Here is a 15,090-nt window from a genome sequence, read left to right as displayed (position 1 = left end):
GCGGGCGGTTGGCCGTTAAAAATAACCCATTGCCTTCACATATCCCTGTCCCTGTCAGGACTCGGGTTGTGGGGCAGGTAACCGGTAAGAAGGCTCGCCCCTGTCAGACAAAGTGTGCGGCAAGTGTGACTGTGTTCTTGCCATGTGCTGACCATGTGTCCTTATGACCTGGTTTGCCATGTCCAAGGTTTTCCATCCAAATTGGGCTACTTTGAAAACGATGTTGTGGGTAAAAATGTTTTGGTGGCTGCGGGTTTTTGGGCTACTTCTAAGTTGCACTGCGACCGCCATTGCATTTCTCTTTATAAACAAAAATGTATTTCACTATGACCTAATGACTATGAGGCAGTGAGGCAGGCTGTTGCTGAGTGAGTGAGTGAGTGGTGGGGAGGGCCGGAGGGGTGTTTGTTGAGCGAGCGCAGCAGCAGGCAGCTGTCCACTATTGGCTGTGTTTACATGAGTGAGAGGATACAGCAGCAGACGCGCATGTCATGACAACTTTTTTGTAGGTTATTTAGATTGTCATTATGGAGACAACTATTTATTTTCAACCTTTTTTCCATAAAACTTTAATATGCTAGATCTGATGCGCATCAAGAAATAACGGTGTCATAGCACTGGAAAATTAGATACAAAATTAGCTTGGAGGTGGTTTAAAGTCCATTCTAAATGTCAACTTTGCTTATGGAAAACCATATCAAACGAAGTGTTTTATGCATGTTCAGTTCTTGGGTCTCGAAGGCTGAGCGAATGGAAATCTGAAATGGAAGTTATGGATCCTCCTCGTGGGCTTCTTTAATGGGGAAGTCCTCAATGACATTTAAATGTGGAGAATGATATCTGTTGGCCATCGAGTAGCCTATTAATGTATCTGCCATTGTAGGCTACTGTAGTCTACCATTTGATACAATAAATATGTTAAAATGTCGATATCACTGGAGTCATTACAAATCAATTAGTGCCACTTGTGTAGCCTACCTGGAGCTGGCAAACCAATGTAATACATATCTTCAGTTTATTGTTGTTGTAGCCTTGTGTTATTATGCAGTTATTAATTCATTAAATTGGAAGTTATCAAAGCTCTATTGATTATTAGTAGTTAGAATGCATTTGATTGACAGTAACAGTAGTCATATTAGGCTAAAGAGAAAAAAACACTGTCTGTTGTTGACAAGCATATTCAGGTCATATCCATATTCTTAACATTAGGTTCAGTGATTGAAAGTATGACTCCATCCTCAGTAGCCTATTCCAGCAGGCTATTGGGCAACACAAGCACTTCTTATATAAATGAGTCTGTCAATTTGAACGAAGCAAGCCGCTAAATCATTCTGCTTACATCTTGGCTAGGCTACTGTAGGCTATCTGAAATTAGATGTAGGCCTATAGGCTACCTGCATATAGCTAAGATCCTCCTGATTCCTGCTTACAAGCAAAAATTAAAGCAGGAAGCACCAGTGACTTGGTCTATAAAAAAGTGGTCAGATGAAGCAGATGCTAAACTACAGGACTGTTTTGCTATCACAGACTGGAACATGTTCTGGGATTCTTCCGATGGACTTGAGTACATCACATCAGTCACTGGCTTTATCAATAAGTGCATCGAGGATGTCGTCCCCACAGTTACTGTACGTGCATAGCCCAACCATAAGCCATGGATTACACGTAAAATTTGCACTGAGCTAAAGGGCTACTTTCAAGGTGTTGGACTCTAACCCAGAAGCTTACAAGAAATCCTGCTATGCCCTGCGACGAACCATCAAACAGGCAAAGCGTCAATACAGGGCTAAGATTGAATCATACTACACCAGCTCGGACGCTCGTCCTATTAAAGATTCCAAAGGGAAGCACAGCTGCGAGCTTCCCATTGACATGAGCCTACCAGATGAGCAAAATCACTTCTATGCTCGCTTCGAGGCAAGCAACACTGAGGCATGCATGAGAGCATCAGCTGTTCCAGACGACTGTGTGATCACGCTCTCCGTAGCCAACGTGAGTAAGAACTTTAGACACAAGGCTGCGGGGCCAGACAAATTACCAGGACGTGTACTCCGGGCATTGACCAACTGGCAGGTGTCTTCACATTTTCAACATGACCCTGATTGAGCCTGTAATAGCAACATGTTTCAAGCAGACCACCATGGTCCCTGTGCCCAAGAACAGAAAGGCAACCTGCCTAAATGACTTACTCACATCCGTATCCATGAAGTGTTTGAAAGGCTGGTCATGGCTCACATCAACACCATTATCCCAGAAACCCTAGATCCACTCCAATTTGCATACCGCCCAAACAGATCCACAGATGATGCAATCCCTATTGCACCAAATTACTCAATCTAGCAAATATGAACTGTTTCATATGATCAAATCCGACGGCTCCGACACTCGTCGGATGTGGAACACCTATGTGAGAATTCTGTTCATTGGCTACAGCTCAGAGTTCAACACCATAGTACCCTCAAAGCTCATCACCAAGCTAAGGATCCTGGGACTAAACACCTCCATCTGCAACTGGATCCTGGACTTCCTGACGGGCTGCCCCAAGGTGGTGAGGGTAGGTAGCAACACATCTGCCACGCTTTTCATCAACCTTGGAGCCCCCCTGGTGTGCGTGCTCAGTCCCCTCATGTACCCCTGTTCACCCACGACTGCATGGCCAGGCACGACTCCAACACCATAATTAAGTTTGCTGAAGACACAACAGTGCCTGATCACCGACAACGACGAGTCAGCCTATAGGGAGGAGGTCAGAGACCTGGTCGGGTGGTGCCAGAATAACAACCTATCCCTCAACGTAACCAAGACTAAGAAGATGAAAAGGAGGACCGAGTACGCACCTATTCTCATCGACGGGGCTGTAGAGGAGCAGGTTGAAAGCTTCAAGTTCCTTGGTGTCCACATCACCAACAAACTAGTATGGTCCAAACACACCAAGACAGTCGTGAAGAGGGCACGAGAAAGCCGATTCACCCTCAGGAAACTAAAAAGATTTGGCATGGGTCCTGAGATCCTCAAAAGGTTCTACAGCTGCAACATCGAGAAAATCCTGACTGGTTGCATCACTGCCTGGTACGGCAATCGCTCGGCCTCCCACCGCAAGGCACAACAGAGAGTAGTGCATAAGGCTCAGTACTTCACTGGGGCTAAGCTGCCTGCCATCCAGGACCTCTACACCAGGCGCTATCAGAGGAAGGCCCTAAAAAGGGTCAAATTGCCACCCTAGTCACCTGTTCTCTCTACTACCACATGACAAGCGGTGCCGGAGTGCCAAGTCTAGGACAAAAAGTCTTCAACAGTTTTTACCCCCAAGGCAAAAGACTCCTTAACAGGTAATCAAATGACTACCTGGACTATTTGCATTGTCCCCCCCCGCCAACCCCCCTCTTTTACGCTGCTGCTACTCTCTGTTTATCATATATGGACAGTCGCTTTAACCATACATTCATGTACATACTACCTCAATTGGCCCGACCAACCAGTGCTCCCGCACATTAGATAACCGGGACATCTGCATTGTGTCCCGTCACCCACCAACCCCTCTTTACGCTACTGTTACTCTGTTCTTCATATATGCATAGTCACTTTAACCATATCTACATGTACATACTACCTCAATCAGCCTGACTAACCGGTGTCTGTATACAGCCTCTCTACTGTATATAGCCTCACTACTGTATATAGCCTCACTACTGTATATAGCCTCGCTACTGTTTTTCACTGTCTTTTTTACTGTTGTTTTATTTCTTTACTTACCTGTTGTTCACCTAATACCTTTATTGCACTATTGTTTGGAGCCTGTAAGTAAGCATCTCACTAAGATCTACACCTGTTGTATTCGGCGCACGTGACAAATAAAACCAAGGCAAAGTTGAATTGCAATCATAAACCCAGATTTTAGTCTGTAGCCTATGCCTATTGAAATGACAAGACAATCTCACAAATGGGCCATTTATAACGGTTTGTAGTCTTAACATCTAACATAATAACAACATAATTGCCAGTTTTTTAAAGTGTTTTTTGCACAGAGACTTTGAAATCCTCTGTCCAACTTTCATCACTCAAACTCTCCTGTCTGATATATTTATAGTTATGCACATGCGCAAAAGGGATTTATTTACAATTATAGACTGGGTGGTTAGAGCCCTGAATGCTGATTGGCTGACAGCCGTGGTAAATCAGACCGTATACCACGGATATGTCAAAATATTTATTTTTACTGCTCTAATTACATTGATAACCAGTTTATAATCGCAATAAGGCACCTCGGGGGTTTGTGGTATATGGCCAATACACGGCTAATGGCTGTGTCCAGACATTATTGTAATATATTCAAATCCCTTTATTACATCACGTCATAGCTCGCATTTATTATTTTGATGAAAACCAGATGCAGCTTCTAATGTCATTACAAGTTAAGTCGCCATTTCTTCTTAATTGGCCCGATAACGTTATGGAAAAAGGGTTTATTGCATAAATGTGTCAACTCCTCTCGTTGCAGAAAAAATGTCAGCTACTTTTCAGGCCTTCTGTACGGGTTTTGAGTGATCACTGGGTTAGACCTGGAAACCCTGCTTATGACATGTCAATATTGTAGACAATCAGACAGATCATCAGGGAAGGAGCTTTGATCTGTCAAGTATGATGGTTGATCAGGGCTGGCTGACTGAGTGGACCGGGCCTCACCTGTTTGACGCGGTCGGGGTTGACAGTGGTCTGTGGTTGCAGTATGCTGACTGGCTCTGTTTTCTGGGCGCTCTGAGGCATCTCACGGACTTTCTCCGCGATGAAGCTGTGGACGCTATTCAGCGCCTCGACTGTACCCTGTATCAGACATACACGCTCTGTGGTTCCTGTGTGGAGAGAACAGAAAACATATACATCTCGGTGTATCAATACTACTTGCTTTGGGATCGCAGTCTTATGAGAACATAGATTCTTGTGCCTTGGGGTCAGTGTCTGCTATCGCTGAAGTATATCACTTGCAAGAGACTTCCTTGTTGAATTTAAGGAACAGGATTTCTTGGATAAAACATGTTTTTATCAAGTACCTGTTTTACTAAAACTAGTACTTAGTGTTGCAAAGCAACCTCATTTATAACTTAATAGCTACTTATGCAGTGACTATTTGCAGAAAGAAATGGATGCTCAAGGTTTGATATCACAGTTTCTTTATGCAGTAGTGCTAATTGCTAACCTATCCCATAATATTCCACCCCCCAAGTAGGTGCTCAAAAATAGAGCAGCTAAAAGAGTACGATTCCTCCTAAATTATGTAACTCTTCCAGGGCCCTGGAATGCAAGGCCTTTCCTTTCCCCACTGCCCCGTCAATAGTCTCCACACACCCTTCCCTCTTGCAAGTTTCTTTCTACACCCCCGTTGTCGGGCCTACCGGAATTCCGTTGCCATGGTTAAGGAGCTGCGCTGTGGAAACAGGTGATGTAACAGCATGTCCTTTCTACAGCCTGCTTCTCTTCCTTTGACTCCTTCTCTTTCTCTCCCTCTTTTACTCCCCTCGTCTGCCTTGCTTTATTTCTCTCCTTCCTTCACACAGATTCACATTCAAGGCAAACATAAATACGTTTTACCTCATTTCTACCAGCATGTCACATGTGGAACCAGAGGGGAGACCACCTTACTCCACACACACACTCCACAGACGCATAAAAAGCCCTCCATTTGGCAAATATGACCATAATTATATCCTCCTGATTCCTGCTTACAAGCTAAAACTAAAGCAGGAAGTACCACTGACTCATACATATCCCAACCAGAAGCCATGGATTACAGGCAACATCCGCACCGAGCTAAAGGCTAGCGCTGTCGCTTTCAAGGAGCTGGATCCAGACGCTTACAATAAATCCCGCTACGCCTTCAGATGAACCATCAAACAGGCAACGCATCAATACACGACTAAGATTGAATCCTACTACACCGGCTCTGACGCTCGTCGGATGTGGCAGGTCTTGAAAACTATTACGGACTACAAAGGGAAACCCAGCCACGAGCTGCCCTGTGGCGTGCTCCTACCAGACGAACTAAATGCCTTTTATGCTCGCTTCGAGGCAAGCAAAACTGAAGCATGCATGAGAGCACCAGCTGTTCTGGATGACTGTGCAATCACGCTCTTCCGTAGCCAATGTGAGCAAGACCTTTAAACAGGCCAACATTCACAAAGCCGCAGGGCCAGACGGATTACCAGGATGTGTACTCAAAGCATGTGCGGACCAACTGGCAAGTGTCTTCAAACATTTTCAACCTCTCCCTGACCGAGTCTGTAATACACCCACATGTTTCAAACAGACCACCATAGTCCCTGTGCCCAGGAAAGCGATGTTAACCTGCCGATTACCGCCCTGTAGCAATCACGTTGGTAGCCATGAAGTGCTTTGAGAGGCTGGTCATGGCTCACATTAACACCATCAAAGCTCATCACTCAGCTAAGGACCCTGGGACTTAACAACTCCCTCTGCAACTGGATCCTGGACTTCCTGACAGGCCGCCCCCAGGTGGTAAGAGTAGGCAACAACACATCTGACACGCTGATCCTCAACACCCCCCTCAGGGGTGCGTGCTTAGTCCCCTCTTGTACTCCCTGTTCACCCATGACTGCGTGGCCAAGCATGAATCCAACACCATCATAAAGTTTTCTGACGGCACACAGTCCGACAACAATGATATAGCCTATAGGGAGGAGGTCACCGTCCTGGCAGTGTGGTGCCAGGACAACAACTTCTCCCTCAATGTGAGCAAGCAAGGCAGTAATGTAGCGGGTTGAGAGTTTCAAGCTCCTTGGTGTTCATAATACCAACGAACTATCACGGTCCAAACACACCAAGACAGTTGTGCCCTCTTCACAACACCTTTTCCCCCCTCAGGAGACTGAAAAGATTTGGCATGGGTCCCCAGATCCTTAAAAAGTTCTACAGCTCCACTATCGAGAGCATCCTGACCGGTTGCATCACCGCCTGGTATGGCAACTGCTCAGCATCTGAACATAAAGTACAATATAGGGTAGTGCATATGTCCCATCACTGGGGATTAAGCTTCCTGCCATCCAGGACCTATATATTTAACATTTTTATTTAAGCTTTATTTAACCAGGAAGGGCTCATTGAGATTTGAAATCTCTTTTTCAACAGCTTCCTGGTCAAGATAGGCAGCACCAAGTTATTACACAATTACAGAGAGACAACATGAAAAACTACAAGTAATCTAGTAAAAAAACAGAGAATTCACAAGAGGATAAAAATCAGCAAATTAAAAACATTGACAGGTCAGGGAATCTGCCTCAAAATCCTTCATCAATGATTTAAAAACACTAATCGGTTCTTCCAGTTGAAAACTATTTTGTAAGGCGCTCCAAGACGATGGCGCAGAGTACATAAAAGCCATTTTACCAAATTCAGTTCGGACATTTGGAACAGTTAGCAGGATAAAGTCCTGCGAACAAAGAGAGTACCCGCAACATTTCTGAACAATATAAAAATGCCTTTTTTTGTTAGTTGTTGAGTATGCAATTTAAAAGAGAGGCCATCATCAATTCAAATTCTAAGATATTTATATGAGGTTACAGTCTCAATCTCATTGCCCTGACAGGTAGTAATAGGTGAAAGGTTCAGAGGTCTATTTCTTGCTTTAGATAATACCACAGTTTAGTTTTGTCAATATTGAGGATAAGCTTCAATTGACACAAGGTATGTTGAACAGTATAAAAAGCAGTTTGCAAGTTCTGGAAAGCTTTTGTGAGAGACGAGTGACAACTATAAATAACAGTATCATCAGCATAAAAGTGAAGTTGCGCATTTTGCACATTTGTCTAAATTATTTATATAAATAGTGAATAAGAGGGGACCAAGTACAAAGCCCTGGGACACACCATTACAGACAGACAATTTAACAGACATGAGTCCATCAAATTTAGTGCACTGAGTTCTATCAGAGATAGTCAGCAAACAATGCAACTGAATGCTCTGAAAGACCTAGGCTCGACAATCTCTGACTCAGTATAGCATGATCAACTGTATCAAAAGCCTTAGAGAAGTCAAGGACTTCAGTGATATCATTTAAAACCTTAATGGCTGCTGTAATTTTCTTATGCTTCTTCCTGAAGCCCGATTGGTACATTGATAAAATAGAGTTAGTATATAAAAAGGTTTCAAATATTTTCGCCAGGGGTGACAGCTTTTAGATTGGCCTATAATTATTTAAAAGTGTTGGATCTCCCCCTTTTAAAAGTGGTAGGACAAATGCTGATTTCCAGATCTTTGGAATTTCATTACATCCCAAAGTTAGATTGAACAGATATGCAAGTGGTTCAGCTATGAAATCAGCTGCCAGATTTAAAAAGCAGGGATCCAAAAGATCAGGACCTGCAGGCTTTCTCTGGTCTAAGGATTTCAGGGCGTTATGTACCTCCTGCACTGAGAATGGCAAAAAGCTAAAAGTTTGACCAGCTCTCACTGGTTCATCCACACAGGGTTGTACAGAGACAGAGGATACTGAATCAAACAGCCTACCAGATGATACAAAGTGCTCATTGAAACAATTCAGCATTTCAGTCCTTCAATACACATAGACTTAATAGCCTTCCAAAACTTTCTAGGGTCATTCAGGTTATCAGTGGTAACAGACATAAAATATTCAGACTTGGTCTTCCTGAGAAGAAAAGAACACTTGTTTCGTAGCTGCCTGAAAAGAAGCCAATCAGCATCAGAACATGATTTCCTTGCTTTAGCCCAGGCTAGATTACGTTTGTGAATAATACAAGACAGCTCAGAAGAAAACTCTGGATTATCCCGCCCTTTAACCCTGAACCTGTGGAATGGGGCATGTTTTTTTACTATTTGGATTAAAAAGGACATCCTGACAGAATTTCCAGGCAGTTTCCACATCAGGAATAAAGCGTGGGTTTGTTTTAGGAACCTTCGTATTTCTAACAGCAACAACAGCACAATGGTCACTTAAATCATTACAGAAAACACCAACCGCAGAATATTTATGTGGAACATTTGTCAATATCAAATCAATCAGGGTAGATTTCTCTGGACATTTGAGATGTTGGTGAGTTAATCAACTGGTAAGATTCATAGAATTACAATATATTTTATAATCATCAGGCTTTAACCAACACCAGTTGAGATCAACCAATCAAGATCAATTCACTGTAAAGAAGTTTAGACATACGGTGCATCAGAGAAGAAAATACATCACCGAGAGCAGAGGGGGGTCTATAACAGCCAATCAAAGTTATAGAGAGCAGAGGGGGGTCTATAACAGCCAATCAAAGTTATAGAGAGACCCTTTGAAACCTCAAGATTCAAAGCAAGAAATTCCAACTGTTTACAAATAGTTTCAGACTTTGCCACACTTACAGGGAATTTAGTCATTACATATATAGCCCCCCTCCACCACCTTTCTTAACTTGATCAGTGCAATACACATTTTAACCATTTATACAAGTATCCTTTACAAGTAAAGACTTTTTGAGCCAGGTTTCAGAAAACACAATTACATCAGCATCAGTTGATTTAGCCCAAATCCTAACCCCATCCATTTTTGACAACAGGCTGCGTACATTTAAATGAAAAATACCAAAACCAGATCTAGATTTAAAATCAGAGGGAGTTTGGAGACATTGCATATCAGGGCCAGGTTTAGGATGCACGTTACCTGATGTCAACAACAGAATAATAACTAGGCACCTCTGTTTAATAACCTGATATCAACAACAGAAGAATAACTAGGCACCTCTGTTTAATAACCTGATATCAACAACAGAATAATAACTAGGCACCTCTGTTTAATAACCTGATATCAACAACAGAAGAATAACTAGGCACCTCGGTTTAATAACCTGATATCAACAACAGAAGAATAACTAGGCACCTCGGTTTAATAACCTGATATCAACAACAGAAGAATAACTAGATATCAACAACAGAATAATAACACACCTCTGTTTAATAACCTGATATCAACAACAGAAGAATAACTATCAACAACAGAAGAATAACTAGGCACCTCGGTTTAATAACCTGATATCAACAACAGAAGAATAACTAGGCACCTCTGTTTAATAACCTGATATCAACAACAGAAGAATAACTAGGCACCTCGGTTTAATAACCTGATATCAACAACAGAAGAATAACTAGGCACCTCTGTTTAATAACCTGATATCAACAACAGAAGAATAACTAGGCACCTCTGTTTAATAACCTGATATCAACAACAGAAGAATAACTAGGCACCTCTGTTTAATAACCTGATATCAACAACAGAAGAATAACTAGGCACCTCTGTTTAATAACCTGATATCAACAACAGAAGAATAACTAGGCACCTCTGTTTAATAACCTGATATCAACAACAGAAGAATAACTAGGCACCTCTGTTTAATAACCTGATATCAACAACAGAAGAATAACTAGGCACCTCTGTTTAATAACCTGATATCAACAACAGAAGAATTTAATAACCTGATATCAACAAAGAATAACAGAAGAATAACCTGATATCAACAACAGAAGAACAACAACAGAAGAATAACTGTTTTAATAACCTGATATCAACAACAGAAGAATAACTAGGCACCTCGGTTTAATAACCTGATATCAACAACAGAAGAATAACTAGGCACCTCTGTTTAATAACCTGATATCAACAACAGAAGAATAACTAGGCACCTCGGTTTAATAACCTGATATCAACAACAGAAGAATAACTAGGCACCTCTGTTTAATAACCTGATATCAACAACAGAAGAATAACTAGGCACCTCTGTTTAATAACCTGATATCAACAACAGAAGAATAACTAGGCACCTCGGTTTAATAACCTGATATCAACAACAGAAGAATAACTAGGCACCTCTGTTTAATAACCTGATATCAACAACAGAAGAATAACTAGGCACCTCTGTTTAATAACCTGATATCAACAACAGAAGAATAACTAGGCACCTCTGTTTAATAACCTGATATCAACAACAGAAGAATAACTAGGCACCTAACTGTTTAATAACCTGATATCAACAACAGAAGAATAACTAGGCACCTCGGTTTAATAACCTGATATCAACAACAGAAGAATAACTAGGCACCTCGGTTTAATAACCTGATATCAACAACAGAAGAATAACTAGGCACCTCTGTTTAATAACCTGATATCAACAACAGAAGAATAACTAGGCACCTCTGTTTAATAACCAACAACAGAAGAATAACTAGATAACTAGTCATATCAACAACAGAAGAATAACTAGGCACCTCGGTTTAATAACCTGATATCAACAACAGAAGAATAACTAGGCACCTCGGTTTAATAACCACGGCTTCTCTTTTTTAAGAGACCTACTGCAAGCGAATTCTACAAGTGAGTTTCCAGACAATACAAAACAGTAATTTAAAACCATTAGACTTTGGTAGTGACACAAGTTCGTACTGTTCGCATCAGGCCACAAATACATCGGCACTTGGACGAGTGGACCGAGTGAAAAAGAGCGAGTTCCTGCAGACACAATGTCTAATGGACGGGAGAGCACATTGTCAGATGTCCTCACCCAGTGACAATGTATGTTTTCTCCAGAGTTCCGTAAAGTCAGTACACAAAGCAATACCACGAAAATTGTCATTTTCTCTGAGATATGTAAAAAATAGAGGCCAAGGAAAGGTAAGGGGAGAGAGGGACTGTGTGTACGTATGAGTATGTATGTGAGTGTGTGAGTAGATTGGGTGTGGGGGTTGATTGGGTGTGGGGGACAATTGGGTGTGTTCCGTAGATTGGGTGTGGGGGTTGATTGGGTGTGGGGGTTGATTGGGTGTGTGAGTAGATTGGGTGTAAAAAATGATTGGGTGTGTGAGTAGATTGGGTGTGGGGGTTGATTGGGTGTGGGGGTTGATTGGGTGTGTGAGTAGATTGGGTGTGGGGGTTGATTGGGTGTGGGGGTTGATTGGGTGTGGGGGTTGATTGGGTGTGTGAGTAGATTGGGTGTGGGGGTTGATTGGGTGTGGGGGTTGATTGGGTGTGGGGGTTGATTGGGTGTGGGGGTCGATTGGGTGTGTGGGTCGATTGGGTGTGGGGGTTGATTGGGTGTGGGGGTTGATTGGGTGTGGGGGATTGGGTGTGTGAGTAGATTACTGTTGAGTAGATTGGGTGTGGGGGTTGATTGGGTGTGGGGGTTGATTGAGAGAACGGGCTGGGGATTGTTGAGCTGCCTCTGATAGCCAGGCGGAGAGCGAAGAGGAGCAGCTTGGACGAGACACTCCGCAGAGGGAAAGCTGAAGATAGAACCCAAGCCAGCCATAGAGAGAGTTACTTTGGTAAACTTCAAGTAAATAAGTGCAAATAGCTAAAAAAAAATTATCAAAGTTGAGGGAGACCCGCGATCTTTGCACTAGCAAAACAAAATAGTTTGCACTACACAACAAGGGAAATGTAGATTTGCTCCACCATAAATGAATAGGTTATTAGTCGGGTAAAAACTACTAGTCACAGACAAACGACTTGACATGCTGCTATCTTGGATTGACCTATATATTGTCCCTAGAATTTCTAACAGCTGGAGGTAGGGCTTTCTCCTATAGACCTCAATTTTTATGGAATGGTCTGCCTACCCATGTGACAGACGCAGACTCGGTCTTGACCTTTAAGTCTTTATTGAAGACTCATCTCTTCAGTAGGTCATATGATTGAGTGTAGTCTGGCCCAGGGGTTTGAAGGTGAACAGAAAGGCACTGGAGTGACCCTTGCTGTCTCTGCCTGGCCGGTTCCCTTCTCTCCACTGGGATTCTCTGCCTCTAACCCTATTACGGGGGCTGAGTCACTGGCTTACTGGTCCTCTTCCATGCCGTCCCTAGGAGGGGTGCGTCACTTGAGTGGGTTGAGACACTGACGTGATCTTCCTGTCTGGCTTGGCGCCCCCCTCGGGTTCGTGCATTCGGGGAGATCTTTGTGGGCTGTACTCAGCCTTGTCTCAGGGTAGTAAGTTGGTGGTTTGAAGATATCCCTCTAGTGGTGTGGGGGCTGTGGTTTGGCAAAGTGGGTGGGGTTATATCCTGCCTGGTTAGCCCTGTCTGGGGGTATCGTCGGACAGGGCCACAGTGTCTCCCAACCCCTCCTGTCTCAGCTTCCAGTATTTATGCTGCAATAGTTTATGTGTTGGGGGGCTAGGGTCAGTTTGTTATATCTGGAGTATTTCTCCGGTGTCCTGTGTGAATTTAATAATGCTCTCGCTAACTCTCTCTTTCTTTCTCTCTTCTCTTGGAGGACCTGAGCCCTAGGACCATGCCTCAGGACTACCTGGCCTGATGACTACATGCTGTCCCCAGTCCACCTGGCAGTGCTGCTGCTCCAGTTTCAACTATTCTGCATGTGGCTATGGACCCCTGACCTGTTCACTGTTCACCGACGTGCAACCTTGTTCCGGTCCTGCTGTTTTTGACTCTCTCTCTCTACCACACCTGTTGTCTCTAACTCTGAATGATCGGCTATGAAAAGCCAACTGACATTTACTCCTGAGGTAATGACCTGTTGAACCCTCCACAACCACTGTGATTATTATTATTTGACCCTGCTGGTCATCTATGAATGATTGAATATCTTGGCCATGTACTGTTATAATCTCCACCTGGCACAGCCAGAAGAGGACTGGCCACCCCTCAGAGCCTGGTTCCTCTCAGGGTTTCTTCCTAGGTTCCTGCCTTTCTAGGGAGTTTTTCCTAGCCACCGTGCTTCTACATCTGCATTGCTTGCTGTTTGGGGTTTTAGGCTGGGTTTCTGAACAGCACTTTGTGACATCGGCTGATGTTTAGATGCACTATTGTAAAGTGGCTGTTCCACTGGATGTCAGAAGGTGAATTCACCAATTTGTAAGTCGCTCTGGATAAGAGCGTCTGCTAAATGACTTAAATGTAAATGTAAATGTATGTAAAAAGGGCTTTATACATACATTTGATTGATTGAATGATTGATAGATAGAGATACTAGGTGGTTTCAGAGGAAGGCCCCAAAAATTGTCAAAGACATCAGTCACCCTAGTCATAGACTGTTCTCTCTGCTACCACACGGCAAGCAGTACCGGAGCATCAAGTCTAGGTCCTAAAGGTTCCTTAACAGCTTCTACACCCAAGCCATAAGAATGCTGAACCATTAATCAAATGGCCACCCGGACTACTTACTTTGTTTTTACACTGCTGCGACTTGCTGTTTATTGTCTATGCATAGTCACTCTTCAAATTACCTTGACTAAACTGTACCCCCGCACATTGACTCGGTACTGGTACCTCCTGTATATTGCCTCATTATTGTTATGTAATTTTCTTGTATTACTTTTAGATACAATTTTTTTACTTTATTTAGTAAATATTTTCTTAATTATTCTTAATTAACTTCATTTCTTGAACTGCAATGTTGGTTAAGGGCTTATAGCTAAGCATTTCATGGTAAGGTTGTATTCAGCGCATGTGACAAATAAAATATGATTAGATATACTTCTACACCCACATCATTCATTCAATCTCACACCACCAGCTTTACAATAAGCACTACATCTATCAAAATACAAATAAATTAATCGACTGTTGAAATGACTTGCTGGTTAACAGAAATCTGATCAAATACCACAATCCAATAAGTGAAAAATGTATTCAATACTAGTGACAATACCTTTTATCTGGGGAGGGGGGGGTCTCTGTTAGCGACGAGAGTCATCCTAACCTTCTAACTCAGGGGAGTTTTCTCCTATCAGGAAGACCGGCTGGTTGAAACTGGCCTGTTACTTTTGAGGGTTGACACCACTCTACTCTAGCCAGTCCGGGCCATTTGTGTTCCTTTCCTTTTAACGTAAGTTCATCTCCCCTTACAGAATTGGGTGACACACATCTGCCCTTAGAAGAACTTGTCAACATTTAGGAAATGTCCGTCAAAGTTATCAAAACACACAGCCCACACAGTCTGGTGACGGGACAGGATCTCACTCAAACTCGATCCAACTCTGGCTGGTTGCTACTGTTCCCATTTTAGAGTCCGAAGTAAAGACATTCAACCATATTGTCTTTCAGTAGTTATGCTGTGTGGCATGGACAGAGTAT

At 42.9% G+C, this 15,090-nt stretch overlaps 1 protein-coding gene across 2 annotated transcripts in view; it reads right to left on the bottom strand.

Annotated features, from left to right (window-relative positions):
- The window catches only part of LOC135548896 (RNA-binding protein Nova-1-like), a 68,984-nt gene that overhangs the window by 9,334 nt on the left and 44,560 nt on the right, over window positions 1–15,090 (bottom strand). For both annotated transcript variants that reach the window (XM_064978965.1, XM_064978966.1), the window contains exon 3: window positions 4,684–4,850. In XM_064978965.1, coding sequence (XP_064835037.1) covers window positions 4,684–4,850 — 167 coding nt within the window. The remainder of the gene's footprint in view (window positions 1–4,683; window positions 4,851–15,090) is intronic.

This window comes from Oncorhynchus masou, chromosome 11 (genome assembly GCF_036934945.1).
Source record: "Oncorhynchus masou masou isolate Uvic2021 chromosome 11, UVic_Omas_1.1, whole genome shotgun sequence".
NCBI classification, from domain to species: domain Eukaryota; kingdom Metazoa; phylum Chordata; class Actinopteri; order Salmoniformes; family Salmonidae; genus Oncorhynchus; species Oncorhynchus masou.
This window is presented reverse-complemented; position numbering and strand designations above follow the sequence as displayed.